Source organism: Anolis carolinensis, chromosome 2 (assembly GCF_035594765.1).
Source record: "Anolis carolinensis isolate JA03-04 chromosome 2, rAnoCar3.1.pri, whole genome shotgun sequence".
In the NCBI taxonomy this organism is placed as follows: domain Eukaryota; kingdom Metazoa; phylum Chordata; class Lepidosauria; order Squamata; family Dactyloidae; genus Anolis; species Anolis carolinensis.
In genome coordinates this window covers 228,621,246-228,646,764 of record NC_085842.1, presented here as the reverse complement: position 1 = coordinate 228,646,764, position 25,519 = coordinate 228,621,246, and the positions used below count along the sequence as shown (strand labels likewise).

The following is a 25,519-nucleotide window of genomic DNA, read 5'->3' as shown; positions in this document are numbered from 1 at the left end:
ACACCATTAAGCTATATTTCTGGCATTGCAGAAGGATTGGCTGGTGACTGTTGGAAAAGTACTTTGGTTTTCTAGATGTTCAATGAAAGGCCGAGCTTCTCATATGCTTCTGCAAAGGTGTTTAGAGTGGCTTATAGGTCTTTTTCTGAATGCGCCCAGACTATGTTATCATTGGCATATTGGCGTTCTATAACATCCTCCAAAAAATCTGGACCATCATCCAAAAAATTGAATGCCCTGACAAACTGCCATGGCTGCCTGCGAATGCTAAAGACCTTGTGAAACTACAACTGCCATGATTCCATTATATATCCTCCAGATTGACAAAGGTGATGCAGGTTTGTCTTCCCTGAGTTAGGCCAAAACATGAGACAAAATGGTGAGTCTTTGTGATGTCATAAAGATGGGTGCTGATGATGTCACAGAAGTAAGGGAGGCAGGACAGAACTACTTTTGCGGTGCATTTATACTATGGAATTAATGCAGTTTATTAACACCACTTTAATTGTTATGGTTCAGTACTAAAACTATCATAAAAGTGTTTGACAGCTGGCTGCAGACAGCATATTAATATGAGTCCTTTGGGCACCTGGCATAGTTGCACGTTTGCCAGATCCAGGTGGCAACTACTTTATGAATTACAAAACTGACTCCACTGGAATATACATTTCAAAAAGTCAAAACAGCTGAGAAAATTAAATAAATCTCTGATATCTGACCAGACTAACTGATGGGCCTTTTCTCCTTTCACTAGCTGACCAAATTCAAATTGGATTGAGGAGAGAAGAGGGTGGACATAAGGAAAGCAGAAGTTCCTGTGGCATACCATGGTGTATATTTGTAAGGCATGCAGTGGGGAGATTGAATGGAACAAACCGAGTTAATCCTTCCCACAAATCCTCCGAGCACACTGGTATTTTCAGTGGTATACATTTTTGAAGTGCAGGCATTCATTATGACCGCCTCCAGAATCAGGTCCTTCACAGAGAATCCAAAAAATCATATGCAATTTCATTTCAGGAAAACAGTTCCATTTGTTTTTACCTCTTGATGAAGTCATATACAAAGTCAACGGGTCTCAATTGGCTAGTCAGGATTGCTGCTGTGAAGATTGCAAAGGGACAGAAACAAGAGGATGTGAGAGAGTATACCTTCCCTGCTAATTAAAAGCATCAGATCCTGTCCAATCTTGGAAGCTAAGTAGGGTCAGCCCTGGTTAGTACTTGGATGGAAAACTACCAAGGAGTATCAGGAGCTGTAAGCTTTAAACCAGAGGAAGGAACTGGCAAAACAATATCTAAGGCTGAATCTGCATTATTATTATTATTCAAGGAGAAGTATCTAAGAATGCATACACTGTTGAATTAATGTAGTTGATTTAATTGTTAAAGCTCAATGCTATGCAATTCTGAGATATGTAGTAATGGTGAGGCACAAACACTATTTGGCAGAGAAGGTTATTTTTCATGTCAGGCGCTACTTGAGAAACTGCAAGTCGCTTCTGGTGTGAGAGAATTGTCCGTCTGTAAGGACATTGCCTAGGGGATGCCCAGATGTTTTGATGTTTTTACCAGCCTTGTGGGAGGCTTCTCTCATGTCCCCACATGAAGCTGGAACTGATAGAAGGAGCTCATCCGCACTCTCCCCGGTTGGATTCAAAGCGGCAACCTTCAAGTCAGTAACCCAACCTTCAAGTCATCAGTCCTGCCAGCACAAGGGATTAACCAACTGAGCCACCTGGGCCTCAGTGGTAAAGATCTTGTAAAACTACAATTCTTGTGATTCCATAGCATTGAGTTGCAGTAGTTAAAAGTGGTTGACAACTAGATTAATTGTATAATCTAGTTGTACCACCATCTCAACATCCTTGTTCAGATCCTACGGACTCAAACCTGTGGCTCACTTGATTGAATCTATTCACCAGCATAACATCATGCTATGAAATTACAGTCCAGTTTGGAGACCTCCTTAATCCCCACTACTTCCTGTTGTTTTTCCTCCTGTTGTGGAATTCTTCTTGTTTCTGGAACTCTGCTGAAAAGGAAATGTGTGCATGTGCTCAAACGTATGGACACGCCCTACATGAACCTGGAAACAGGCCAACGCTTAATGCTTGGGTCTGCTGCCAATGCCGTCAACCTCACAGGGAATCATCTTAATGTTAAGGAGCTCAGCACCAGCTTAGAGGTCTAACGGCACCTATTTATTCTCCCTTTACCAGGCCCTCCTGCCTTCCAGAATCTGATTGCCTGTTGGACAATGAAGGGTGAATAGAATTGCAGTCTGTCAGATGTTTCTAATTCTGTCTCTTGTCCGAACTGGCTCTCCGCCACTGGTATTCTGGCTTAGAAATAGAAGAGTCTGCTATTCTGAGCTGTCGCTTGCTTCTGTTTGGAGCACCTATTGTGTAATGGATTTCCTCGAGCAGGCGGCTTCTTCCCAAAGAATAAGACCGACTAAGCTGTGACGAATTCAATAGGTTGTACTGATTAATAAAATATAGCCTTACTAATTGGATCTTGTGGTTCTCAGGAAGGTCTAATGCTGTATCAAACTGTTATAATAGGACATTCTGTGTTTTGGACAGAGGCTTCTGTCTTTTTTCTTTTCTTTTTTTGTGGGGGAAAAATCAAAACATTTCTTGCCTTCCAATAATCTTGACACATTTTTACAAACTGAACATTTATACTAAAATAACAGGAGGTTTAAAATTCTGAAATTTACTTTGCACAGTACAACCTCCTTATCCACAGATTTGCTATCCACAGTTTCACTTATACATACTCCAAAAATATCTGCATTTAATTGTAAATGCACAAATTAAAAAGAGCAGGGAAGAGTGAAAATTAAAGGGAGGGATGCCCTAATGCATCAGATCCCAACTACTCTTGGAAGTTATGCAAGGTCAGTCCTGGTTGAACTTGGATGGCAAAATCACATCTGAGAGTCCCTTGCCTATGACATTTATAGGGTTGGCATAAGTCAAGAAGGATATATTCACGCATAACATGTATGCCATGCACTCCCACAAGGAAAGGTCTAGACTGAGCACAATTTAAAGATCTCAACAATAGATCAGGCAGAAGATAACATGTTACATGGTATATGTGAAGGCGGAAGAAGGCTGCAACAGATTGAGAAGCCACCGTTGCGGTGTTAACCACACCACTGGTTGGGACCCTCGCGCTGTGAAGACTGTGTGTTGATCGGCTGTGCACTGACCTCCACACATTAAAAAAAGATCATGCCCTGGGATTTTCGATGAACTTGGAGGGCCATCATAATCAGACCATGAGGGATCACCTAACTTCAACTTGAAGTTGTATGTGTGAGCCACAAGACATACATGTATATAAAGTGACTCTGTATCTAAAATGAAGAGCCAGTGTTTTGCAGTGAATTGAGTGTTGAACTAAGACCCTGGAGACCAGGCGGATTATCTTGGATAGATCACTTTTTTCAGCCTTAGAGGACAGCAGAAGTTGTCCCCTCTTTAGCCTTGCATCTAAAGGATGACATTCCCAAATAAGCCCTTTACATTTCCAAATGTAGCCAAAACTTACCAAAAACACCCCAAGACAGTGTCGCCTTAGGTCACCAAAAACTGGAAATGACTTGAAGGCACACAACAACTATGATGTCCAAAATGCAACTCACTGAATCCACCTAGAGCTGGGTATATCACATTGTCTGGAAGTTCTTCAGATGAACTAAACACCTCTGACCAGCCTTCTTGCAGGTTGTTCTAAAAAGAAGTCCCTGCAGAATGAGGTGAGCTCTCATTGTTAGCCCCAACCTAGCAGTTCGAAAGCATGCAAATGTGAGTAGATTAATAGGTACCGCTTTGGTGGCCATGCAGTCATGCCAGCCACATGACCTAGCAGGTGCCTACAGACAACGCCGGCTCTTCGGCTCTGAAATGGAGATGAACACAAACCCCCAGAATCAGACACGGCTAGACTTAGCATCAAGGGGAAACCTTTACCTTTTCTAGGATTATAGAAAGTAAACATGGAAGATTGCTACAATATATGACAACTGCAACAAGAATCGTCTGTGTGCAGAGATAAGAAGAACCAGTTATCCCGATGCAAGAAGAATGGCTGATGAAGATTTGTGAATAGCCCAAGATGGACAACCTGACAATGCCGATCAAGGAAAAATCTTTGACCAACGTTATCACTTCTTCATAACAACAGTGGGAGAAGATTTGAATCTGAATGTATAAATTAGAGAAATATTATTAAAAGCTGAGATGTGGTGATACAGTATTATCTAAAGGGATTAGGATAATAAGGGGTAAAATCAACAGACAACGTGAGATTCATAGAATAGTTTTTTGTAGTTACGTGTTTACTATGTGTGTATTAGGTTAGTGTATATGTTTTAAATTTAGTATGGTACCACATTTAGGCAATTGTTAACTCATGTTCAGACCACAAACTAAACATGAATCAACAGTGTAATTCAGCAGCTAAAAAGCCAATGCGATTCTAGGCTGCACCAATAGGAATATAGTGTCGAGATAGAAGGAAGTTACTGTCCCATTCTATTCTGCTTTGGTCAGACCTGTTGAACATATGCTGGTTTGGAGTGTGGTGGAGTCTCCTTCTTTGGGGAGGTTTTTCAGCAGCGTGTGGATGCTGAGAGTGCTTGGTGTATTCCTACATGGCCGGGGGTTGGACTAGATTACTTTGTGGTCTCTTCCAATTTATGATTTGATTAGGTTGTTTTAAGATGCAGTAGTTTTAGATAGATAGATAGATAGATAGATAGATAGATAGATAGATAGATAGATAGATATATAAAATGAAAACCTCTTTCTTATATTGTTGTTGTTTTTGCTGGTGATGGTAAAGCTGTTGAACATATGCTCTTTTGGAATGTGGTGGAGTCTCCTTCTTTGGAGAGGTTTTTCAGCAGCACGTGGATGACCATCTTCTGGGAGTGCTTGGTGTATTCCTGCATGGCAGGGGTTTACACTGGATGACTTTGTAGTCGCTTCCAACTCTATGATTTGATGGGTTTTGTAAGATGCAGTCAGTAGTTTATGTGTTGGCTTATTCCATGCCAAGAGGTCTAAATCTTCCCACCACCATGTCTCCAATTTTGTTCAAATTTTAGCTGTAGTACCAGTCAGGTGTTAAACTACGTTTCTCAAAATTTGAGGCCTCTAATTGCAATAGTTGCTGATGTAGACCCCCTTATCTGAAGGGTAGTCAGTCAACATGCACATGACATTTAAGAAAATGCCATTTTTGGAGTCAAATAAAATTGAAACTAAATGTTTAAGAATGGCTAGTAAATTGAAATCCTATACAGTTTTTCCTGCTAATTCTAATGAAATTCATTTTAACATTACGGGTGCAAAATCCAGTCAAACAGGTTGACTTAAACTGTGCATCAAAATGTGTTGCAACAAATTTTGACCAATATTCAGACTGCAACAATTTCCATGCAAATGAAGATATGGTCTTGAAAATTTTGACCAAGCGTTATGCATGTGTTGAATATAATACTTCCAGATTTGCAACTACCCAGCATTGATAACTGCCCTACAGGATCTCTGCAAATTTGGCACTTCCGGTGCAAATTGTAAAATCTACCAAAGTTCAAAGCCAATTACTTAAAAAAGAGTCTGCCTGAATATGCTTGTGAATAGTATCACCTGAAAGAGAAAATTTTGCTCCAAAAGACTGATATGTTTTTGTTTTGCAATGTGATCATTAAGCATCCATTTACTCAGGTCAATGTATGTTATATATCACATTGAAACCAGCACCTCATCACCATAGGGGCCACACCCGATAGCCATGCAGTAACTAGCAGGACCATGAGGATGCATAAAGCATAATGCATAAATGCACAAAATATTGTTAGCGAGTGTGTATAGCGTAACCAGCAGCGTCCAGTTAACACCATGTGCAAAAGACTCAGACCAGGCAGAGGAATTGAAAGAACAAAGGAACTTTACTTGTTGAGTTGAAGTTAAGTAAACAGTTCAGCAATCGTACAATGTCCTTGTAGTTGCATAAGATCAATAACTAATCAATCAGCATTCAATATATCCAGCATAGCATATTTAAACTGCTACTTGACTGTAGCTAGAGAGCCTGTCTTTTCTGTGCTCTCCCTGCAAGCTCAGATTCCCAACTGACAAAACCCAGCCATCTGCCAGCAAACCGATACATTGTTTGAGGCGTGGCTTGCCTCTGCAAAAAACTCAGCTCCCTTTTTGCAGAGATCTTTTGCAAGCAACTCTGCGAGGATTTCTTTACACACACACACACATAGCAATTTAGCGCAATAAATATAACATAGTTTGAGCTGAGTAAATGGATGCTTAATGGCCTCATAGAAAAACAAAAACATATCAATATTGTAGAACAAAATTTTCTCTTTCAGACGATACTATTCACAAGCATATTCAGGTAGACACTTTTAAAATAATTGGCTTTGAACTTTAGTAGATTTTACCATTCATGTGAAAAGTGCCAAATTTGAAGAGATCCTGCAGGGTGGTTATAGGTGCTGGGTAGTTGCAAATCCAGCACAAGCATAATGCTTGGTCAAAATTTCAAGTCTGTGTCTTTGTTTGCATGGAAATGGTTTAAGTCTGAATATTGGTCAAAATTTGTCGCTACACATTTTGGTGCACACTTTGAGTCAACTTGTTTGCCTGGATTTTGCATCCATAATGTTAAAATGAATTTCATCGGAATCAGCAGAAAAAAAACTGTACAGGATTTCAATTTACTAGCCATTTGTATACATTGGGAGCCCCTGGTGGCGCAGCGGATTAAACCGCTGAGCTGCTGAACTTACTGACTGAAAGGCTGGTGGTTCAAATCCAAGGAGCGGGGTGAGCTCCCACTGTTAGCCGCAGCTTCTGCCAACCTAGCAGTTCAAAAACATGCAAATGTGAGTAGATCAATAGGTACTGCTCTGGTGGGAAGATAACGGTGCTCTATGCAGTCATGCTGGCCACATTACCTTGGAGGTGTCTCCGGACAATGCCGGCTCTTTGGCTTAGAAATGGAGATGAGCACCAACCCCCAGAGTTGGACATGACTAGACTTAATGTCGGGGGGAAACCTTTACCTTTTATCTTATACATTTTGTTTCAATTTTATTAGATTCCAAAAATGGCATTTTCTTAATTATCATGCACACACTGACTGACTGCCCTTCAGATAAGGAGGTCTGGAGCAGCACCTATTGCAGTTAGAGACCTCAGATTTTGGGAAACTTAGTTTAACATGTGGAGCTCGCAGTGGCGCAGCAGGTTAAACTACTGAGCTACTGAATTTGCTGACCGAAAGCTTGGCAGTTCGAATCTGGGGAGTGGAGTGAGCTCCCACTGTCAGCTCCAGCTTCTGCCAACCTGGTAGTTTGAAAACATGTAAATGTGAGTAGATCAATAGGTACTGCTCAGGCGGGCAGGTAACAGGGCTCCATGCAGTCATGCCGGCCACATGACCTTGGATGCATCTATGGACAATGCCTACTCTGGCTCAGAAATGGAGATGAGCACCAACCCCCAGAACCGGACACAATTAGACTTAATGTCAGGGGAAAACCTTTACCTTTTACCTTACATATTTAGTTTCAATTTTATTAGACCCCAAAAATGGCATTTGCTTAAATGTCATGCAGATGCTGACTGACTACCCTTCAGATAAGGGGGTCCGGAGCAGCAACTATTGCAGTTAGAGACCTCACATTTTGGGAAACTTGCACTACAAGTTGGGAAACTTGCACTACACATTTTGGGACTGGCACTACAGGTAAAATTTGAACAAAATTGGAGAGCATGGTGGTGGAAAGGTTGAGACCACTTGGCATGGGATTAGCCAGCAGTTTGAGTTTTATATATTATGGAGGGGGGCCCTGATGGCACAGTGCGTTAAAGCGCTGCTGAACTTGCGGACCAAAAGGTGCCAGGTTCAAATCCCGGGAGCGGAATGAGCTGTTAGCCCCAGCTTCTGCCAACCTAGCAGTTCAAAAACATGCAAATGTGAGTAGATCAATAGGTACTGCTCTGGTGGGAAGATAACAGCGCTCCATACAGTCATACTGGCCACATTACTTTGGACAACGCCGGGTCTTTGGCTTAGAAATGGAAATCGCACCAACTGCCAGAGTCAGACTTAAGTTAGGGGAAAACCTTTACCATTACAGTAGAGTTTCACTTATCCAACACTCACTTATCCAATGTTCTGGATTATCCAATGCATTTTTGTAGTCAATGTTTTCAATACATCGTGATATTTTGGTGCTAAATTCGTAAATACAATAATTACTACATAGCATTACTGCATATTGAACTACTTTTTCTGTCAAATTTGTTGTATAACATGATGTTTTGGTGCTCAATTTGTAAAATCATAACCTATTTTGATGTTTAATAGGCTTTTTCTTAATCTCTCCTTATTATCCAACATATTTGCTTATCCAACGTTCTGCTGGCCCGTTTATGTTGGATAAGTGAGACTCTACTGTACCTAGTTTAACACCTGATTGGCACTATAGCAAAAATTTGAACAAAATTGGAGAACATGATGGTTGAAAGGTTTAGACCACTTGGCATGGAATGAGCCTGTCGTTTGAGTGTTATATATTATGAAAACCTCTTTCTTGTATTTTGTTACTGATAGTTGTTGTGTTTACTTCTGAACAAACATTAGTGTTTAAAAAAGGGATTGCAGGACAACACATCTCTTTGCTTTGCGCCACCTTCACCCTGCTTGCCATTGCTCTGGCCAGTGGCTGATGCCCAGCCTCCTTGGATGTATGTGTGTGTGTGTGTAGATGACCGGGCACTTGGAGAGGAGGAGCGAGCACGCGGCGAGACGTCAAGGCACACACATACACGCAGACAAGAGAGCCAAGACTTACAGCCAGGCGAGCCCTTGCCTTGGTGGTGGAAGGAGAGCGCCTGGGGATGGCTGGGCTGGCATCAGGAGCGCCCGGGCGCAGCAAGGAAGGCACGCAGCCCTGCAGCTGGAAGGCAGGCGGGTGGGCACTCGTCCAGTGCCGGCGGCGCAAGTGAGCCTTGAGCTTGAGCCTGCCTTCTGCGGCGTCTTTTCTCCCCTGCCTCGGCTCGCTTGTGATATTTTTTGCCAACCCCTGGGATCCTAACTCTCTCCTTGGCGAGGACTGGGCGGCTTCTCCTGGCTGGACTGCAGTCCCCTCGGCCTCCTTTGCCTCTTTTCCCGCTTTTCCTGCTGCCTGACTCCTCTTTGCGGCATCCTTCCCTCCTTCTCCCAGGATGGCGGAGGCTGAACTGCACAAGGAAAGGCTCCAAGCGATTGCAGTAAGTCTGCCTCTTTTGTCTGGGGATGGAAGGGAAGCGAGAGAAAGCCAGCCAAGTTGCATTTTGTATGGGCTTGGGTTTCATTTCATACTAGTTTGGGGACCCGGTTATTAGAAGAAGGCATTACTTGTTTGTGGATGTTAGGTAATATCAATGAAGTTTGGTCCAGACCCGTCCTTGGCTGGGTTCAGTGCTTTCTGGATGCAGGTGAACTACAACTCCCAAAATGAAGATCCATTCCCACTAACCCTTGCAGTATGTTCAGTTGGTCTTGGGGCTTTTCTGAGCCAAGTTTGGTCCCAGTCCATTGTTGGTGGGATCCATAGTTTCTCTGGATGGAGGTGAACTATAGCTCCCAAAATCAAGGTCCATTACAACTAACCCCTGCAGTGTGTTCAGTTGGTCTTGGGGCTTCTCTGTGCCAAGTTTGGTCACAGTCCATTGTCAGTGGGGGCCACAGTTTCTCTGGATGTAGGTGAACTATAGCTCCCAAAATCAAGGTCCATTCTCACTAACCCCTGCAGTGTGTTCAGTTGGTCTTGGGGCTTTTCTGAGCCAAGTTTGGTCCCAGTCCATTGTTGGTGGGGGCCATAGTTTCTCTGGATGGAGGTGAACTATAGCTCCCAAAATCAAGGTCCATTTCCACTAACCCCTGCAGTGTGTTCAGTTGGTCTTGGAGCTTCTCTGTGCCAAGTTTGGCCCCAGTCCATTGTCAATGGGTGCCACAGTTTCTCTGGATGGAGGTGAACTATAACTCCCATAATCAAGGTCCATTCCAACTAACACCTGCAGTACCTTCAGTTGATCATGAGGCTTCTCTGTGCCAAGTTTGGTCACAGTCCATTGTCAGTGGTGGCCATAGTTTCTCTGGATGTAGGTGAACTATAGCTCCCAAAATCAAGGTCCATTCTCACTAACCCCTGCAGTATGTTCAATTGGTCTTGGGGCTTCTCTGTGACAAGTTTGGTCCCAGTCCATTGTCGGTGAAGGCCACCGTTTCTCTGGATGTAGGTGAATTCTAATTCCCAAAAGCAAGGTCCATTTCCACTATGCCCTGCAGTATATTCAGTTGGTCTTGGGGCTTCTCTATGCAACATGATCTACTCAAATAGTCCATTGTCGGTGAGGGTCACAGTATCATTGAAGGTACTGCAAGTCCCATTATCTGTGGCAAGTCTGGTCCAGATCCATCGTTGGTTGGGTTAACTATGCTCTCTGGATGTAGACCAAGTATAACTCTTGTAAATCATGGTGAATTCTCCCCAAACCTCTTGTTGCTGATCAAGTCCTCTGTTAACTGTGTGCCATAGGAAAGGGTTAAGGATTCAGGTAGAGGCAGTGGGCGTGGTCATGCCAATTAAGGAACCCTGAGATGGACATTCTGGAGGAAAAAGAGAACATCTAGGATGAAATGATCCCTGCATGAAAGCCTTCACTTGGGTGGGGGACAGAATGGTGCTTGTGGAGGACACTGGCAGGGTTTGGGCTGCATGTTCGTGGCACTCACTATAACCTGCAATGTCCTGGGAGGGAGTGACTTGGTGGCTCCACAGCACTGGGAACTATAGCCTATTTGTGGAGGTCAGAGGCTGTCTGGGTGAGTGGACACCTGTACCACATGCACACATACAGATTTTTCACTTTTATTATGTGTATAGTTCTGAACCTTGCAAAGTTTTGCCTACTTCAGCATGCCATGGCTTCCTTTGCTTCATGGTGAGGGAAGGCAAATGGCCTGCCAGGGATTACCCAATAGGACGAATTGGGTCCTGAGAAACTGCATGTGGAGTTGTTGGAAACATTGGCTTAAGAATAAAGTAGGGAAGCTGGGGATAAAGGCCTCCTACACACCCTGACTGAGTACCAAGCTGTGCCTGTGGGGTTTAGTTTAGGTTAGCAGATGAGATGTCTTGGAGCTGGAAAGAGGGATCGATTGAAGAATGGCTCCTTTGGGTCTTAAAGACAGGTGCAGATGTTGCTCGGGCTCCACGCTTGGGGTTGAAATCCAACCCTGTGCTGCAGTTGTTCCTGTTTGTCATGTCAAGAATGAAACTAAAGCCCTGTTATCACCAAGACAAGTGGCTGAACAACAATGCAATCCTAGGTACATCTGCTCAGAAAGGCTACTCTGAAGATCTAGCCAGATATATGTTTTTTAATTGTGTCAGAAGCGACAGAAGAGAGAATTCTGTGAGAGAATTGGCCTTCTACAAAGATGTTGCCCAGGAAACACCCATCCTGCTGGGAGGCTTTTCTCATGTCCCCGCAAGCTAGAACTGACAGAGGGGAGCTCACCCTGTTTCGAGGATTTGAACCGAAAACCTTCAGGTTAGCAATCCAACCTTTAGGTCAGCAGTTCAGCCAGCAGAAGGGTTTAATCCATTGCACCACCACAGCTCCTGACAGAAATAGGAACTGTATTGACCTCCAGATATTGCCAGACTGTGACTCGCAACATGTCTCACCATTGCTTCTTCTGGCTAGGGCTGCTGGGACTTGTGGTTTAACATGATGTGGAGAAAGGCATGATTAATGGGGTGTTGTGTGGTTTGCAGGCTGTATTTATTGATTTGCCCTATTTATACCCTGCCTTTCTCAATCCCAAAGGGGACTCAAGACAGCTTTACATAGAGGCAACTATTGGATGCCTTAAAACATCATACAATTAAAAAATATTTAAATTAAGAATTAAAATAAATGAACATTAAAAACATTTTAAAGCATTATATTCACTGTTAAAAATCATGCCATCTACAATCATAGTCTGGGGCCATTCCAGTAGTCATTACACACAATCTGTATCAATTATTGTACTACAGTTATTCTCTGAAGGCTTGATCTCAAAGCCACGTTTTCACTTTCCTTCGGAAGGCTAGGCGGGAGGGGGCCAATCTAATGTCACTGGGGAGGGAGTTCCACAGCCAAGGAGCCACCACTGGGAAGGCCCTGTCTCTCGTTCCCACCAGTCACGCCTGTGAAGGAGATGGGACCGGGAGCAGGGCCTCCCCAGACGATCTTAATATCCGGGATGGTTCTTAGGGGGAGATACGTTCAGATAGGTAAGCTGGGCCAGAACCATTTAGGTCTTTATAGGCTAAAGCCAGCACTTTGAATTGTGCTTGGTAGCAGACTGGCAACCAGTGGAGCTGGTGTAACGGGGTTGTATGCTCCCTGTGCCAGTTAGCAACCTGGTTGCTGCTTGTTGTAGCTTCCCAACAGTCTTCAAAGTCAGCCCCGTGTAGAATGTGTTGCAGTAGTCTATTCGGGATATAACCAGAGTCTTTCTCCTCACGTTTTACTACAACACGGCCATACAGCCTTGAACCACACAACATCCCAGTGATTCCAGCTGTGAAATTCTTCAGCAATGCATGATTAATGTATCCACAGGTTGAAAGGCAAAAGCAAACCCACAAATCTTGCCAAGAAAACCCAATGATAAGTCTGCTTTAGTGCAGGCCTGCACAACCTGTGGCTCTGCAGGTGTTTGGGACTCCAGTCCCAGAACTCCTGACCATTGGACCAGTTTGTCAAGAATTCTGGGAGCTGGAGTCCCAAACACCTGGAGGGCCACAGGTTGTGCAGGCCTGCAATGTCACCATAAATCATTGGCCCTCGAACCTTAGTCCTTCAGATGTTTATGACTTCAGCTCCCAGAATTCCTTGTTCTTGGGAAAGCTGGCAGTGGCTTCTGGGAGCCGGTGTCCAAAACACCTGGAGGAACAAAGTTTGCGAACCACTGTGTGAAGCTGGAAACGGCTTGAAAGCACACGTCAACAAGTGTACTATAGCATTTAAGAAACTGCTGATCACCTTTCCATAGAATTGGAAGTTTGCCTCTCCATCTTAATAGTTTCCATGGGAAACATACAGTCAAATAAAAAACATTTGCTAAGAAAGTTCCAGATATAAAAACCCATCAAAAATGCAACCTCTATCCAAGTTGCTTCACACAACCATTGTCCAGTATACCATGCCAACATACCAACTTTTTGTATCCTTTGTATAGTAGGTTGGTATATTAGCATGCTGGCTTGAACGATAAATGCTGTATTACATGTCAAAGCAATTTCCAACTGTGGTTCCCAATATTGTAGTACTACAGTTCCAAGAATCCCTCACCATTGGCCATACTATATAGGACTTCTGGGAGTTGAAGTTCAATATCACCCAGGGAACCAAAGCTGGGAATCACAAATCTCAAAGCCAGAGAACCATAATATGGTTTTAGCCAGGAAATGGTGAGTCACAGCTTTAATGTCTGTTGGAACAATCTCAAGTCTCCTTCCCCATGCTAAAAAACTACTAAAAAATCCAGGCGTATGATCACTTTCACCACATAAGTACCAAAATGTGACAAATACACCCATTGTCCCTAACTTCTTGAGCACAGTCCCAAAGCTTTCAATGGGGTGGGTTTTGGGTTGACTTTTTAATGCAAATCATAGTACTGAGCCTAGTATTAGGGAGGCAGAAGGAAGAGAACCTAGTTGTGTGTTTGTGATGAAGTCTTAATCCTTCTAAATTTTTACAGGGGAGATGCTCATTTTATCCTTTCTATCAGGCAAAATTAAAGATTAGATAAGTGTCCAGAACATATATTAGAACTTGCAATTGGATTATATTATCCCAGATCAAAGCCTTGTTTTCTTCTGCAGCCTGAGGCCAACCTCTTATGGGTCTAGCCTGCAAAATTTCTGAGACTGTACAAGAAGTTGGCAATCAGTATTTTGAAATTGGATTTCTCCCTCTTCAGTGTTTTCTTTTTTGCACGAGACTGTCTCTAAAACCGATCCTAGGACAGATTGCCATTTATGGTTAACCGTGCCATTGCAGTATTCCCCACACTCACACAGCAAACCACACTGTTGTGCCTTCTGTGCTCCTGTCTGACCTTGTCCTTGAGGCAGTGCAGGCGATTCATCTGCAGCCATAAGGAGAGATCCCTCCCCGCTCCTTCTCCCAGCCAAGTGCTGAATAAAGACAAGCAACAGATACCAAAGGGCTGGGCTTGGTTCGTGCGGCAGACGTCTGCACATCTCAGGTCTGAAGTGAGAAGGCAGAAGGAGGGGGAGAAACCCGACTGTGGTGGCTTGGATTTTGGGAAGTCTGCCAAGCTGTTGCCAATGATCAACAGATGTTGTGTTTTACTCGAGCTGCCCCCAGATGGATTCTATATTTCCTTTGTAGACATAGGAATGGCTGTGCCTCTCGCTGCTCAGGGAGGTTGTTTTTCTTAGGCCAGTTAATTCACTAATATATGCCTTTCTGTTTAAAATATGCAGACCTACGCTGCATTGACTCCTTTGAAACGGTGCCTGGAGAACATCAAATGGGTTCGCTGGTTAGAGGGAACATGGTCTTTGATGATTTAAAGGATTTAATATTTGGGGCCATTTAGATGTGGGGAGATGCTTTCCTTTTGCTTCTAAAAATCGAAAATCCCTTTGTGCAGAGGCATTTGAGGATCCAGGCTACATGTGACATTGATCATTTGGTTTGACTGTTGTTGCTGGGTTGGGGAGCCACTGAAGCAAATGGGAGCTGAAACCCCACAATGCATGAAAACTGTAGGCAGAGGGACAAAAAGCAAAGGCTCTTATATCCTCGTTTCGCACACAAGGATCCCATTCATATGAGATCCTCTTCCAAAGAAAAATAGAAATAGTCTGCAAGCCAATTCACCAACACATGGAGTTTGGTGCCCTTTTCTTCTAATTTTGGACATATGGCAACCTTTAATGAAGCACTTGGAAAAGTTATATTTGTGGACTAAAATCCTCAGAATCCTTCAGCCAGCATGGTCATGGGAAATGTTCCTAGTCCATAAAAGTAATTTTTCAAGCTCTGGCTACTGGTGGGGGACTTATCTTGTCACATGAGGGCCAACACTACCATGAGATAGATTTGCTAGAGAATAGAAGTAAGGAATTGGAGGACAAAAATATGGGTTCTATGCAGCCAGTCCTGTCTCCCCGCATGCAATTTATTATTTACAGTATTTATATTCCACCCTTCTCACCCCGAAGGGGACTCAGGGCGGATCACATTGTACACATATAAGGCAAACATTCAATGCCATATAACATAGAACAGAGACAGAGACAGATGCAAAGGCAATTTAAACCTTCTCCAGCTTCCAGCTTCCTGAGGGTATGCTTGAATCTGGCCACAGGGGGAGCAGCTGCTTCATCATCCACTGCGACGGCACTTCCTCATTTCAACGGCGGCTGGGTGATTTTTATGGTGTCGTGAATTAGCCTCCCCACATATAAGTGGTACCTAAATTTCCTACTTGATAGATGCAACTATCTTTCGGGTTGCTTAGGTCAGCAAGGAGCAGGGGCTATATTTTATTTTTAATTGTTGGGTACTCACCCCGACACGGGCTGGCCTCGAACCCGTGACCTCTTGGTCAGAGTGATTTATTGCAGCTGGCTGCTAGCCTGGCAATTGTCCTTCGATAGGTAAATAGACACTATTCCTTTGGCAATAGATACTATTAGTTAACTAGATACCATTAGTTAACCATACTAGCTTATTTCTAATATCAAATGAAGAATGGGTATCATACGATTGTACCTCCAACTGTCCCAATTTGACAGGGAAATCTCGTTTTATTGGTCCACTTTCTCAGGGCCCTTCCACACAGCCATATAACCCAGAATATCAAGGCAGAAAATCCCACAATATCTGCTTTGAACTGTAATATATGGCAGCGTGGACTCAGATAACCCAGTTCAAAGCAGACATTGTGGGATTTCCTGACTTGATATTCTGGGTTATATGGCTGTGTGGAAGGGCCTTCAGCTAAATACACCAATTTTTTTCTTCTCCTTCCACTTTCCTTCTCCATCACTAAAAGGTAAAGGTTTCCTCTTGATATTAAGTCTAGTCGAGTCTGACTCGGGGATTGGTGCTCATCTCCACTTCTAAGCCGTGGAGCCGGCATTGTCCGTGGATGCCTCCTAGGTCATGTGGCTGTCATAACTGCATGGAGCTCTGTTACCTTGCTGCCGAAGTGGTACCTATTGATCTACTCACATTTGCATGTTTTCGAACTGCTAAATTGGCAGAAGCTGGGGCTAACAACAGGAGCTTTACACCATCCCACGAATTTGAACTGCCAACCTTCTGGTCAGCAAGTTCTGCAGCTTAACAGTTTAATCCGCTACGCCACCATGACCCCTCCCCATCACAAGCTTGCTTCAATTCCTTCAAACTGAGTTCAAAGTAAAAAAAAAAAGTACTTTACATTCATACCCAGGGGGAGAGGAGCAGTGGCGTTAGGTTTTTGTTTGTTTCTTCTGAAATTCCTAAACTCAGTACACAAATATCCAGACTTTCTCTATTAGGTTTGTGTGTTCTGCACTAATAACTTTTGATATGGTTATAGTTATGGAGGCAGTCATGTATAAATGAGAGAGGTTTTTCAAGAATATTTTTGAGCTCTTGGAACTTTGGAAATATTGATCCACAATTGTTCACCACTGTCCTAGAAGTAATAGTGCCATAACTCCTGGTGTTAGCTAAGTTTCTAAGGACCCAGTATTTATTCCATAGGTCCTTCTGGTTGGAATTGTTTTCCTTGGGGTACAAAAAGATGCCCTTTTGTTATATCCTTCTGAGAGAAGAGGGGAAGAGAGGCCACTGGGAATCACATTGCTCCTGGCCAGAGAGCATGCTTGGGTGGTAGCAGCTTCTCTAGCAGACATCCTTGGCTGTGACAGCGATCCCTCCAGGACCTGTATCTCCACTGGTTCCTGTGGTCACAGTGACTGGAACCTGGACCATAAAGTCACACCGGAGGACCTAGGGGTTGTTAGAAAGAGCACATTAATCAAATACACAGAAGTTAAACCTGCAAATGTGGAGGGCTAACAATACTTACAACCCCTGGATGCCTTGCAGTCAATAGAACTTCTGAATTGGGAAGTTCTGGATTCATTGAATCTTTGGAGCAGCAACAAAAACCAGGACAGGAAAAATGTTGCAATGTTTTTTTCCAGATTTGTTTAAAGGGGTGAGTCTTTCTCACTTCTCTATTATTTTTACCCTAATGGTAAACTTAGTTATCTTCAATTTCTGTATAGAAAGTCTGGCTTACAGTGGAGAACCCAGGAAAATGTGCTGTCTCAATAGAAAAGTCGGGGGGGGGGGGGGGATTTCAGCTTTCCACGTAGGTCAAAAATGCACAAAAATCAAAATCTGTTGTCGATCTATTCAATTGACACACCTTCACTCATTGCTCTTAACATCAATGGGTATTGATTAATAGTCTTTAGTTTATTCTTTGCTGTAATTTTATTGATTGCAAAGGAAGGCATATGGCATATGTGTTTAACAAAGAGTAACAGGCCTTTGATGTGCTGGGAGGTTAGGAATGTTAGGAGTAATCTTTGAGGAGTTGGATTTAGTGTGCAGCTGGTAGGTCACATTTTAAGTAGATGACATAGCCTACAGGTTCAATTCAACATATGCATAGTTTAGTGACCTTCAACTTTGCAATATGGCACAGTGATAATCAACTATCAAATATCAACAGTTGCATATGCTCTATCTACCCATTGTGAAGAAGTGTATAATTATATTTTGTTTATAGATGACATGTTTATTGGATTTTGTTTAAACAGTCAGGTTTGGCTAAAGTTTAAAATGGTGAGTATTTGAATTGATGATGTGTGGGGGAAGGTAGCCATCTTAGAATGCTAGAACAGGTTACCCTAGCAACAGGGGCGGAGCCAACCGCCGCCTGGAAAGGAAAAGGGGGAATATTTAAAAACCCAGGGAGTCTGTGATTTTCTAGTCACAGTGGAGGATCTGATTCTTGTGAGGAGAATCAGGTTGGCTCAAATAGAAGGATTTGAGTCAGATCTAAGTTGGACCAGACTAGGCAAGTTAGGTGACTTGTCTAGGGTCATTTATAGAGCCTGTGGATTAGGGAAAATTAATCCCAGGGGATCCAGGAGGATCAGGGTTTAGTGTAATCCAGAGAAAGGAATATTTTGAAAGTTTGACTACCTCATATCCGTTTGTAACCATTAAGTGAAGTGCCTTTAACAAGTTATATGAAACCATCAAGCTCTGTACCTGCAATAAACTTGTTTTGATTTTATTCTAACTAAGCCTCTGTCATACTCTTATATTAAGTTAAGCAACATCAACATCTGAAGTAAAACAAATAGAGACAGCTTAAAAGAACCAGTGCCATCTGCCTGACGTCTCCTCCATTGGTGGCAGCGAAGAAGATAGTCAAACAAATACTTAATTAACATCATCTCTTATAAAACATCTTTATTAATTGGTGGTATCTATGTGTGTGTGTAGAATCAGAGGGATTCCATCTCTGTCACACATTCCTGTCAGACACCTCACCTCTGTACATATTGGTGGCAAGCGGAGGGATTCAAAAGGATTCCATTCCCTGTCACCCTCAGTTCTGTACAATTTGGTGGCAGCGGCGGGATACGTATAACATCCCTAATTTGGTGCCTGAGATCACTCATTAAAATTTCTGAGGTAAAAGTTATAAAGAATGGCCACCAGAAAGCAGAGAAAAGGAGCAGGAGAGGTAGAGGTATACCAAGGGGAAGAGAGTTCAGATTCTGAACAACAGACCACCATGTCAGAAGCAGTGATGAGATATCAATTAGAGATGAGGAAATTACAACTAGAGGCAGAGGAGAAACAGAGACAGGCAGAAGCACAGGATAGAGAGAAAGAGAGACAGGCACAGATGGAGAAGATGAAATGGGAGAAAGAGGCAGAAGCACAGGAAAAAGAGAAAGAGAGACAGGCACAGATGGAGAAGATGAAATTGGAAAAAGAGATGGAGATGAGAAAGATGGAGATTGAATGGGAAAGACAGAAGTTGACACTGTCTCAGCCTTCTGTGGAGGCACAACCAGGGACTCCCATCCTTAATCCTGTTGATTCAGCCTTAAAGAGGTTTCCTAAATACAACAAGGAGGATGATGTAGAGCAGTTTTTAATTTCGTTTGAATGATGTTGTAAAGATCTGGAAATAGCTGAGGAAAATTGGATGATTTACCTCAGGCCACAGATTTGTGGAAAGCTATTAGAGATCTATAGCGAAATGGTGGAAGAAGAACACAGAAATTACACTATATTTAAACAGCTGGTACAACAAAGGTTACAGCTGACTCCTGAATTTTATAGAACAAAATTCAGAACGCTGAGGAGAGAGAAAAATGAAAGTTTCTTACAACTAGCTGCCAAACAGGCACAATATTTTGAGAGTTGGTTGAGAAATTCTGAGGTAAAAGACTTCCAGCAGCTGAAAGATTTAATAAAATTAGAGCAGCTATACCAGCAAGTTCCATCAGATTATCGATGGCTGGTACAAGATAGAAAACCTCAAACTGCTAATCAAGCAGCTGGTATGGTGGACCAACTAATTACATTGAAGGAAGGGTTTAAGAAGGAAGAAGGAGGATTTAAAGAAAAACAGTTTAGACAGCCATCTTTTCCCCTCGCGTGCGCACAGCAAGGGAGAGGAGCTTCCATAGAAAACACCACCTGGAGGATGGCTAGTGTAATGAACCCTGCCAAAACTGAGGGAAATATTCGATGCTTTCACTGTGGGAAGGCAGGACATTTTAAGTCCCAATGTGGTCTTTTAAAGAAAGAAAAACCTTCTTTCTATGTTAAGAAAGTCCCAACCAAAGAGATAACTAAAGAACCAGCTAAGGTTCAAAAAGATTTACCTCAGGAAATTCAAAAGGAGAGGCAATGTCTGTTTGTTTTGTTAGATCAAACATCAGATGAATATTCGGAAAACATCAACATTGATGGAAACCAAATACAAGGATGGAGGGACACAGGTTCAGAAGTCTGTATCATTAGACCTGAATTAGTACCATCAAAATGCCAACACCCTACTTATCAAGTTAATTTAAAAGGTTTGGGTCCCGTGATCCCAAGCGAAGTGGTTTCTTTACCTGTTCAATATGGCAAGTGGGAAGGAGTATGGGACTTTGCTATTAGTTCTGATATTCCATATAAATGCCTAATTGGAAATGACCTTGCCAGAGAAGTCAAAAAGATACCAAAGACTCTTGATGAGGGTGAATATAAAGAGGAGAAATCTGATAAAGAAGTTGTCTGTTTGCCTATACAACAGAACTTAGAGGAAAATCCTGAGGCAAGTTCTGTAATAGCTGACTTGGTAAATAAGACTGAAGGGGAAGGAGAAATCCTAAAGGAGCAAAAGTCTGATGACACATTGCAGCCTTTGTTTGAGCAAGTCCAAAACACTGAGGAAGATTTAACTTTAGAAAAGCCCACCAGGTTCATTAGTAAAAATGGAGTTTTGTACAGGGAAGTTTTAAATCAAAAAGCCCCAGAGATGTCCGCTTCCTATACGCAGATTGTGGTACCTCAGAAGTATAGAGAACAGTTGATGGAGGTAGCCCATGACAGCCCACAAGGGGGACATTTAGGAATTAGACGGACCACTCAAAGGATCACTAAAAATTTCTTTTGGCCTGGCATGTACCAGCAAATTAAAAGGTTTTGTCAATCCTGTGACACATGCCAGAGAATCAGCTCAGGAAGAGATAAACTTAAGGCTCCATTAGTTCCAATGCCACTAATTGGGGAACCTTTTTCTAGAGTGGGCATAGATATCATCGGTCCTCTTCCAAAACCAAGTAGGAGAGGATGCAGATATATTCTGACTATGATTGACTACGCAACTCGTTATCCTGAGGCAGTAGCCCTAACAAACATCGAGACAACAACCGTAGCCAACGCACTGCTCTCAATATGGGGAAGAACAGGTTACCCTAAAGAGCTAGTATCGGATTTGGGAACCCAGTTCACTTCTAGATTAATGGAAAGATTACTGGAACTGTGTGGAATAAGGCATTTGACATCATCAGCCTATCATCCACAAACCAATGGCCTTGTTGAAAACCTAAATAAGACCTTGGTTCGCATGATTAAGTCTTACAATCAGCAATACCCACATGACTGGGACATCAAGCTCCAGCAATTATTATTTGCCTATAGGGAAGTTCCCCAAGACAGCACTGGCTATAGCCCCTTTGAATTGTTATACGGGAGGCGAGTGCGAGGACCGCTTGATTTAATCCGAGAATTCTGGGAAGCAAGTCCAAGACCGGAACCTGTTTCAGTGACCAAGTACATCAAAGATCTACAGTCAACAGTGGATCAACAGTCACCCATGTCTAGAAATTTTAATTAAAAAATCTACCTAAAACCTGCATCAACTCATCCATTGGGTAGTGTGAGTACTGCACCTTAAAGTTTATCCAACAACTAGAAGAAGCATGCACTTCACTGAGTGGAATAATGAAAGGGCCAGTGTTTCGTCAATCCTGGGAAAACATAAAAGAAGCACTAACACAAACACCCTACTGCCTTTACCATGGTGCTGCTTTTGGTCCCTTTGTATCCCTAGATGGGAAAATGATGGTAGCTTTGATATGGTCCATGAGGATTCCACTCCAAACCTTTGAGAGTTAAGCATTTAAAGTCCTGAGTCTGAGTTAATTAAGTACATGCTACTTTGATATCATTGGAGCCCTGGTGGCAAAGTGTGTTAAAGCGCTGAGCTGCTGAACTTGCAGACTGAAAGGTCCCAGGTTCAAATCCCGGGAGCGGCTTGAGCACCCGCTGTTAGCTCCAGCTCCTGCCAACCTAGCAGTTCAAAAACATGCAAATGTGAGTAGATCAATAGGTACCGCTCCGGCGGGAAGGTAACGGCGCTCCATGCAGTCATGCCGGCCACATGACCTTGGAGGTGTCTACGGACAATGCCAGCTCTTCGGCTTAGAAATGGAGATGAGCACCAACCCCCAGAATCAGACATGACTGGACTTTACATCAGGGGAAAACCTTTACCTTTACTTTGATATCAGTTTGCAGTGACTGAACAGTGTTGAAGCAAAGGAGGAAGTGCAAGGAGGAGGAGGAGGATCTAGCATACAATTGCTATCTGTTGGCCAGTCTGTTTGTCTCTATGCCTCTCAGATCAAACAAATGGTTAAAGTTAGAGGGACGGTTAGAGGGCATGCTGACAGAGCACTACAGCCAGCCCTATCTGTAGAGCACCAGGGATTCTGGCATCAGAATGCAGCAGTACAGATTTAGAGCTTTTGCTCTAAATCAGGCATGAGAATAATGCAGACCCCAAGATGTTGTTGGACTGCAAGTCCCGGCAGCCCTAGCAAGCATAGCCAATGGTGAGGAATGCTACAGATTGGTTCACTAACATATGGACTTATATGTGTTCACTAGCACTTTGTGTACTCATGCTTTAAACTAGGGCTGGTGAGCCAGATGCAGCCCTCCAAGGTAATTTATCTGCCCCCCCACCCTCAGTTTTAGACTTAGGCTCGCCCAATGTCTGAAATGACTTGAAGGCATACAACAACAACAATCCTAATTAACTTGACTATCTCATTGGCCTAAACTAGGCCCACACTTCCCATTGAAATCCTGATAGGTTTATGTTGGCTAAAATAGTTCTTATTTTTAAATATTGTATTGTTCTTTCATTGTTGTTGTTGGGTTTTTTTTTTTTTGCACTACAAATAAGACATGTGCAGCATGCATAGAAATTTGTTCATTTTTTTCCAAATGATAATTTGGCCCCTCAACAGTCTGAAGGATTGTGTACCAGCCCTCTGATTAAAACGTTTAAGAGCCCCTGCTTTAAACTATTAGCTAAAACTATATAGTATGTATATATTTGACTTATGAGAGCTGTATGATGTAGTGGTTTGAGCGTTGCTTTGCTGCTGCTGCTCAATCGCATAGTTGTTTCCGACTCTTCATGACCTCATGGACCAGTCCATGTTGCTTTAGAAGACTGGAAAACTAGGGTTCAAAGAACTACTTAGCCATAGAAACCCATAGTGCAGTGGTTCTCAACCTATGGGTCCCTGGGTGTTTTGGTCTACAACTCCCAGAAATCCCAGCCAGTTTACCAGCTGTTAGGATTTCTGGAAGTTGAAGGCCAAAACATCTGGGGACCCACAGGTTGAGAACCACTGCCATAGGGTGATCTTGGGCAAGTCATGCCCTCTCAGGCTCAGATGACGGTAAGACCAACCCCCAACTGACCAATCTCTGCCTATGATAGATTCAGCTTAAAGTCACTGTAAGACTTAAAGCCAAACAACAACAACATTTGGCATATATCTCACCTTTCTTTCAGGGCTGGATGCAGGGTAGCTTACAATATAATTTTAAAAATTACAATAATACCACATACCCTCTAACTGACTTTATTGAAGGAGCTGCAAATTGAGTTCTAATAACAATAGTAGCTTGTAGTCACTTTACTCAACAGGACAAAAGAGGAAGGGAAGAATATTGCCCTTCCCTACATTTCAGAGCAATAGCAAAGTGCTGCAGCTTCTCCTGGTTCATCTGTTCTAACTCATTAATAGCTTTTGCCACACTGATCACACTCTGATATTATTTGGTTGCACAGTTCTCATTTGCAAAATGTCAGAGGAGATATGTTCTAGCCAGTTCAGAAGGGGAGATTTTGTCTTGTTGATTAGGTCTTGGTATATCTGCTCTGTCTGGAACTACCTAAAATAAACTCTTGTCTTTTCTTACACAGTACACCTTATTTACACTATATTTGGGGGGGGGGGGGGGACATACTCTTAAAATATAACTTGTTCTATAAAATCATGAATTTGTTGTTACCTTTGCCAAGGCTATAATAGTACATCTAAATAAGTTAGCAGGTGCTTCTTGAGGCATATCTGAAATATTAGCAGAACTGATGTAACCCATCTTGTGAACATGTCAAGAGATTTGCCTTATTGACCACTGCAATTTGACTGATGATTTAATCAAGACAGCTCAGACTTTGACCTTGGCCCTCTTCATAATCAATCTGTTAATGTGATTCCTATACTTGGAGAGTGTGCCTCTGTCTATCTCAAACTCATTTTGTCCTCATCTTGCAAACAGAAAGAGATAGTATTAATGCTACAGGATTTTCTGTATGTTCCACTGCAAAGTTCATTTCGCTTTATAAACAACGATACACTCAGAGTCAAAACATATCATTTAGATCTGCAAAGACAGATATAGACCATGGTTGTGTAAAGGAGGCCTGGCTGTTGCACAGCAATTGTTAGTGTGGGTGGATCCAAATAGATTTTTTTTTTCTCATACAGTATTTCTTCATCACACGGTGATATTTTTCATATAGTAATCCTGTCTAGACTTTTAATAGCTTCCACTCCTGAGGCTAAAGAACTATCCTAACACAATATTTCTTCATGAACGCCACATTTAGTCATGCCACGTACATCTGACAATGTATTACAACGTGCATATAGCTGTTGTATTGATTTATGCCATGCCTATTCTTTCACATGGGTATTGTACAATGTACATGTGTCCTGGAGCCAAATCCCAGTAGATACCAAAGGCCCACTGCAATTTGATGTCTGCTGTTACAAAGCCTGGAAGTTGAAGATTGTCTTGCATCAGGTCTTTTCTATTCACTTCCCATACTTTTGAAAGTTTTCTCAAGGCAAGAAAAACTCAAATGGAGGATACAAGTGCAGGTACATCTTTGAAATTGGCAGTTAATTTGATAGTGTAAGCTTGGTGCGAATTGTTTTCCCTTTTTCAGCTGATGTTAGTTTCTTCTTCTCTCTGCTCCTTAAATCGGTGATTTTCAACCTGTGGTTCCCAGATGTTTTGGTCTTCAACTCCCAGAAATTCTAACAGCTGGTAAACTGCAGACCCACATGTTGAGAACCACTGCCTTAAAGGAAGAAATGAAAGGAACTACTTTTGTTAATGGAAGTCATTGCAGTGAAGTTGGGTGTTTTCCTTGCTTTGAAAGCAAATAAAGTGACACAAGAAGGGAGGAGTTCAGCACAGAATGTTCTCAAACTCCTTCCTCCATTTTTCGTGGTCAAAACAAAATATATTTGTTTGCTCTGGCTGGAGCCAAAATAAAATTGAGCAAACCAGATATTTAAAGGCTACATGAGAAAGGGTTACAGTTGATTCAGCGATGGAGTGGAGCTATGTATGTGTATGTATGTGTGTATGAAGAGCAGCCATGTGTACAAGGAGAACTGGAAATACATTTGGGCTCTCCCACCATCCTCCATCCTTTTCCAGAACTTCTCATCATGGAAAATATAAGTAAAACCAGGGATGAATCAACCACTT

General features: G+C 42.6%; 1 protein-coding gene across 6 annotated transcripts in view; it reads left to right on the top strand.

The window, feature by feature from the left end:
* The window catches only part of palm2akap2 (PALM2 and AKAP2 fusion), a 408,244-nt gene that overhangs the window by 80,062 nt on the left and 302,663 nt on the right, over positions 1-25,519 (top strand). For 3 of the 6 annotated variants that reach the window (XM_062971856.1, XM_008103436.3, XM_016991071.2), the window contains exon 1: positions 8,839-9,316. The exons of 1 other annotated variant lie outside the window; for it this stretch is intronic. In XM_062971856.1, the coding sequence (XP_062827926.1) occupies positions 9,272-9,316 (45 nt within the window). In that variant the 5' untranslated portion in view covers positions 8,839-9,271. Of the gene's footprint in view, positions 1-8,836; positions 9,317-25,519 lie in introns of those variants that run through there. 2 more of the 6 variants (XM_016991073.2, XM_016991072.2) reach the window with 2 other exon arrangements.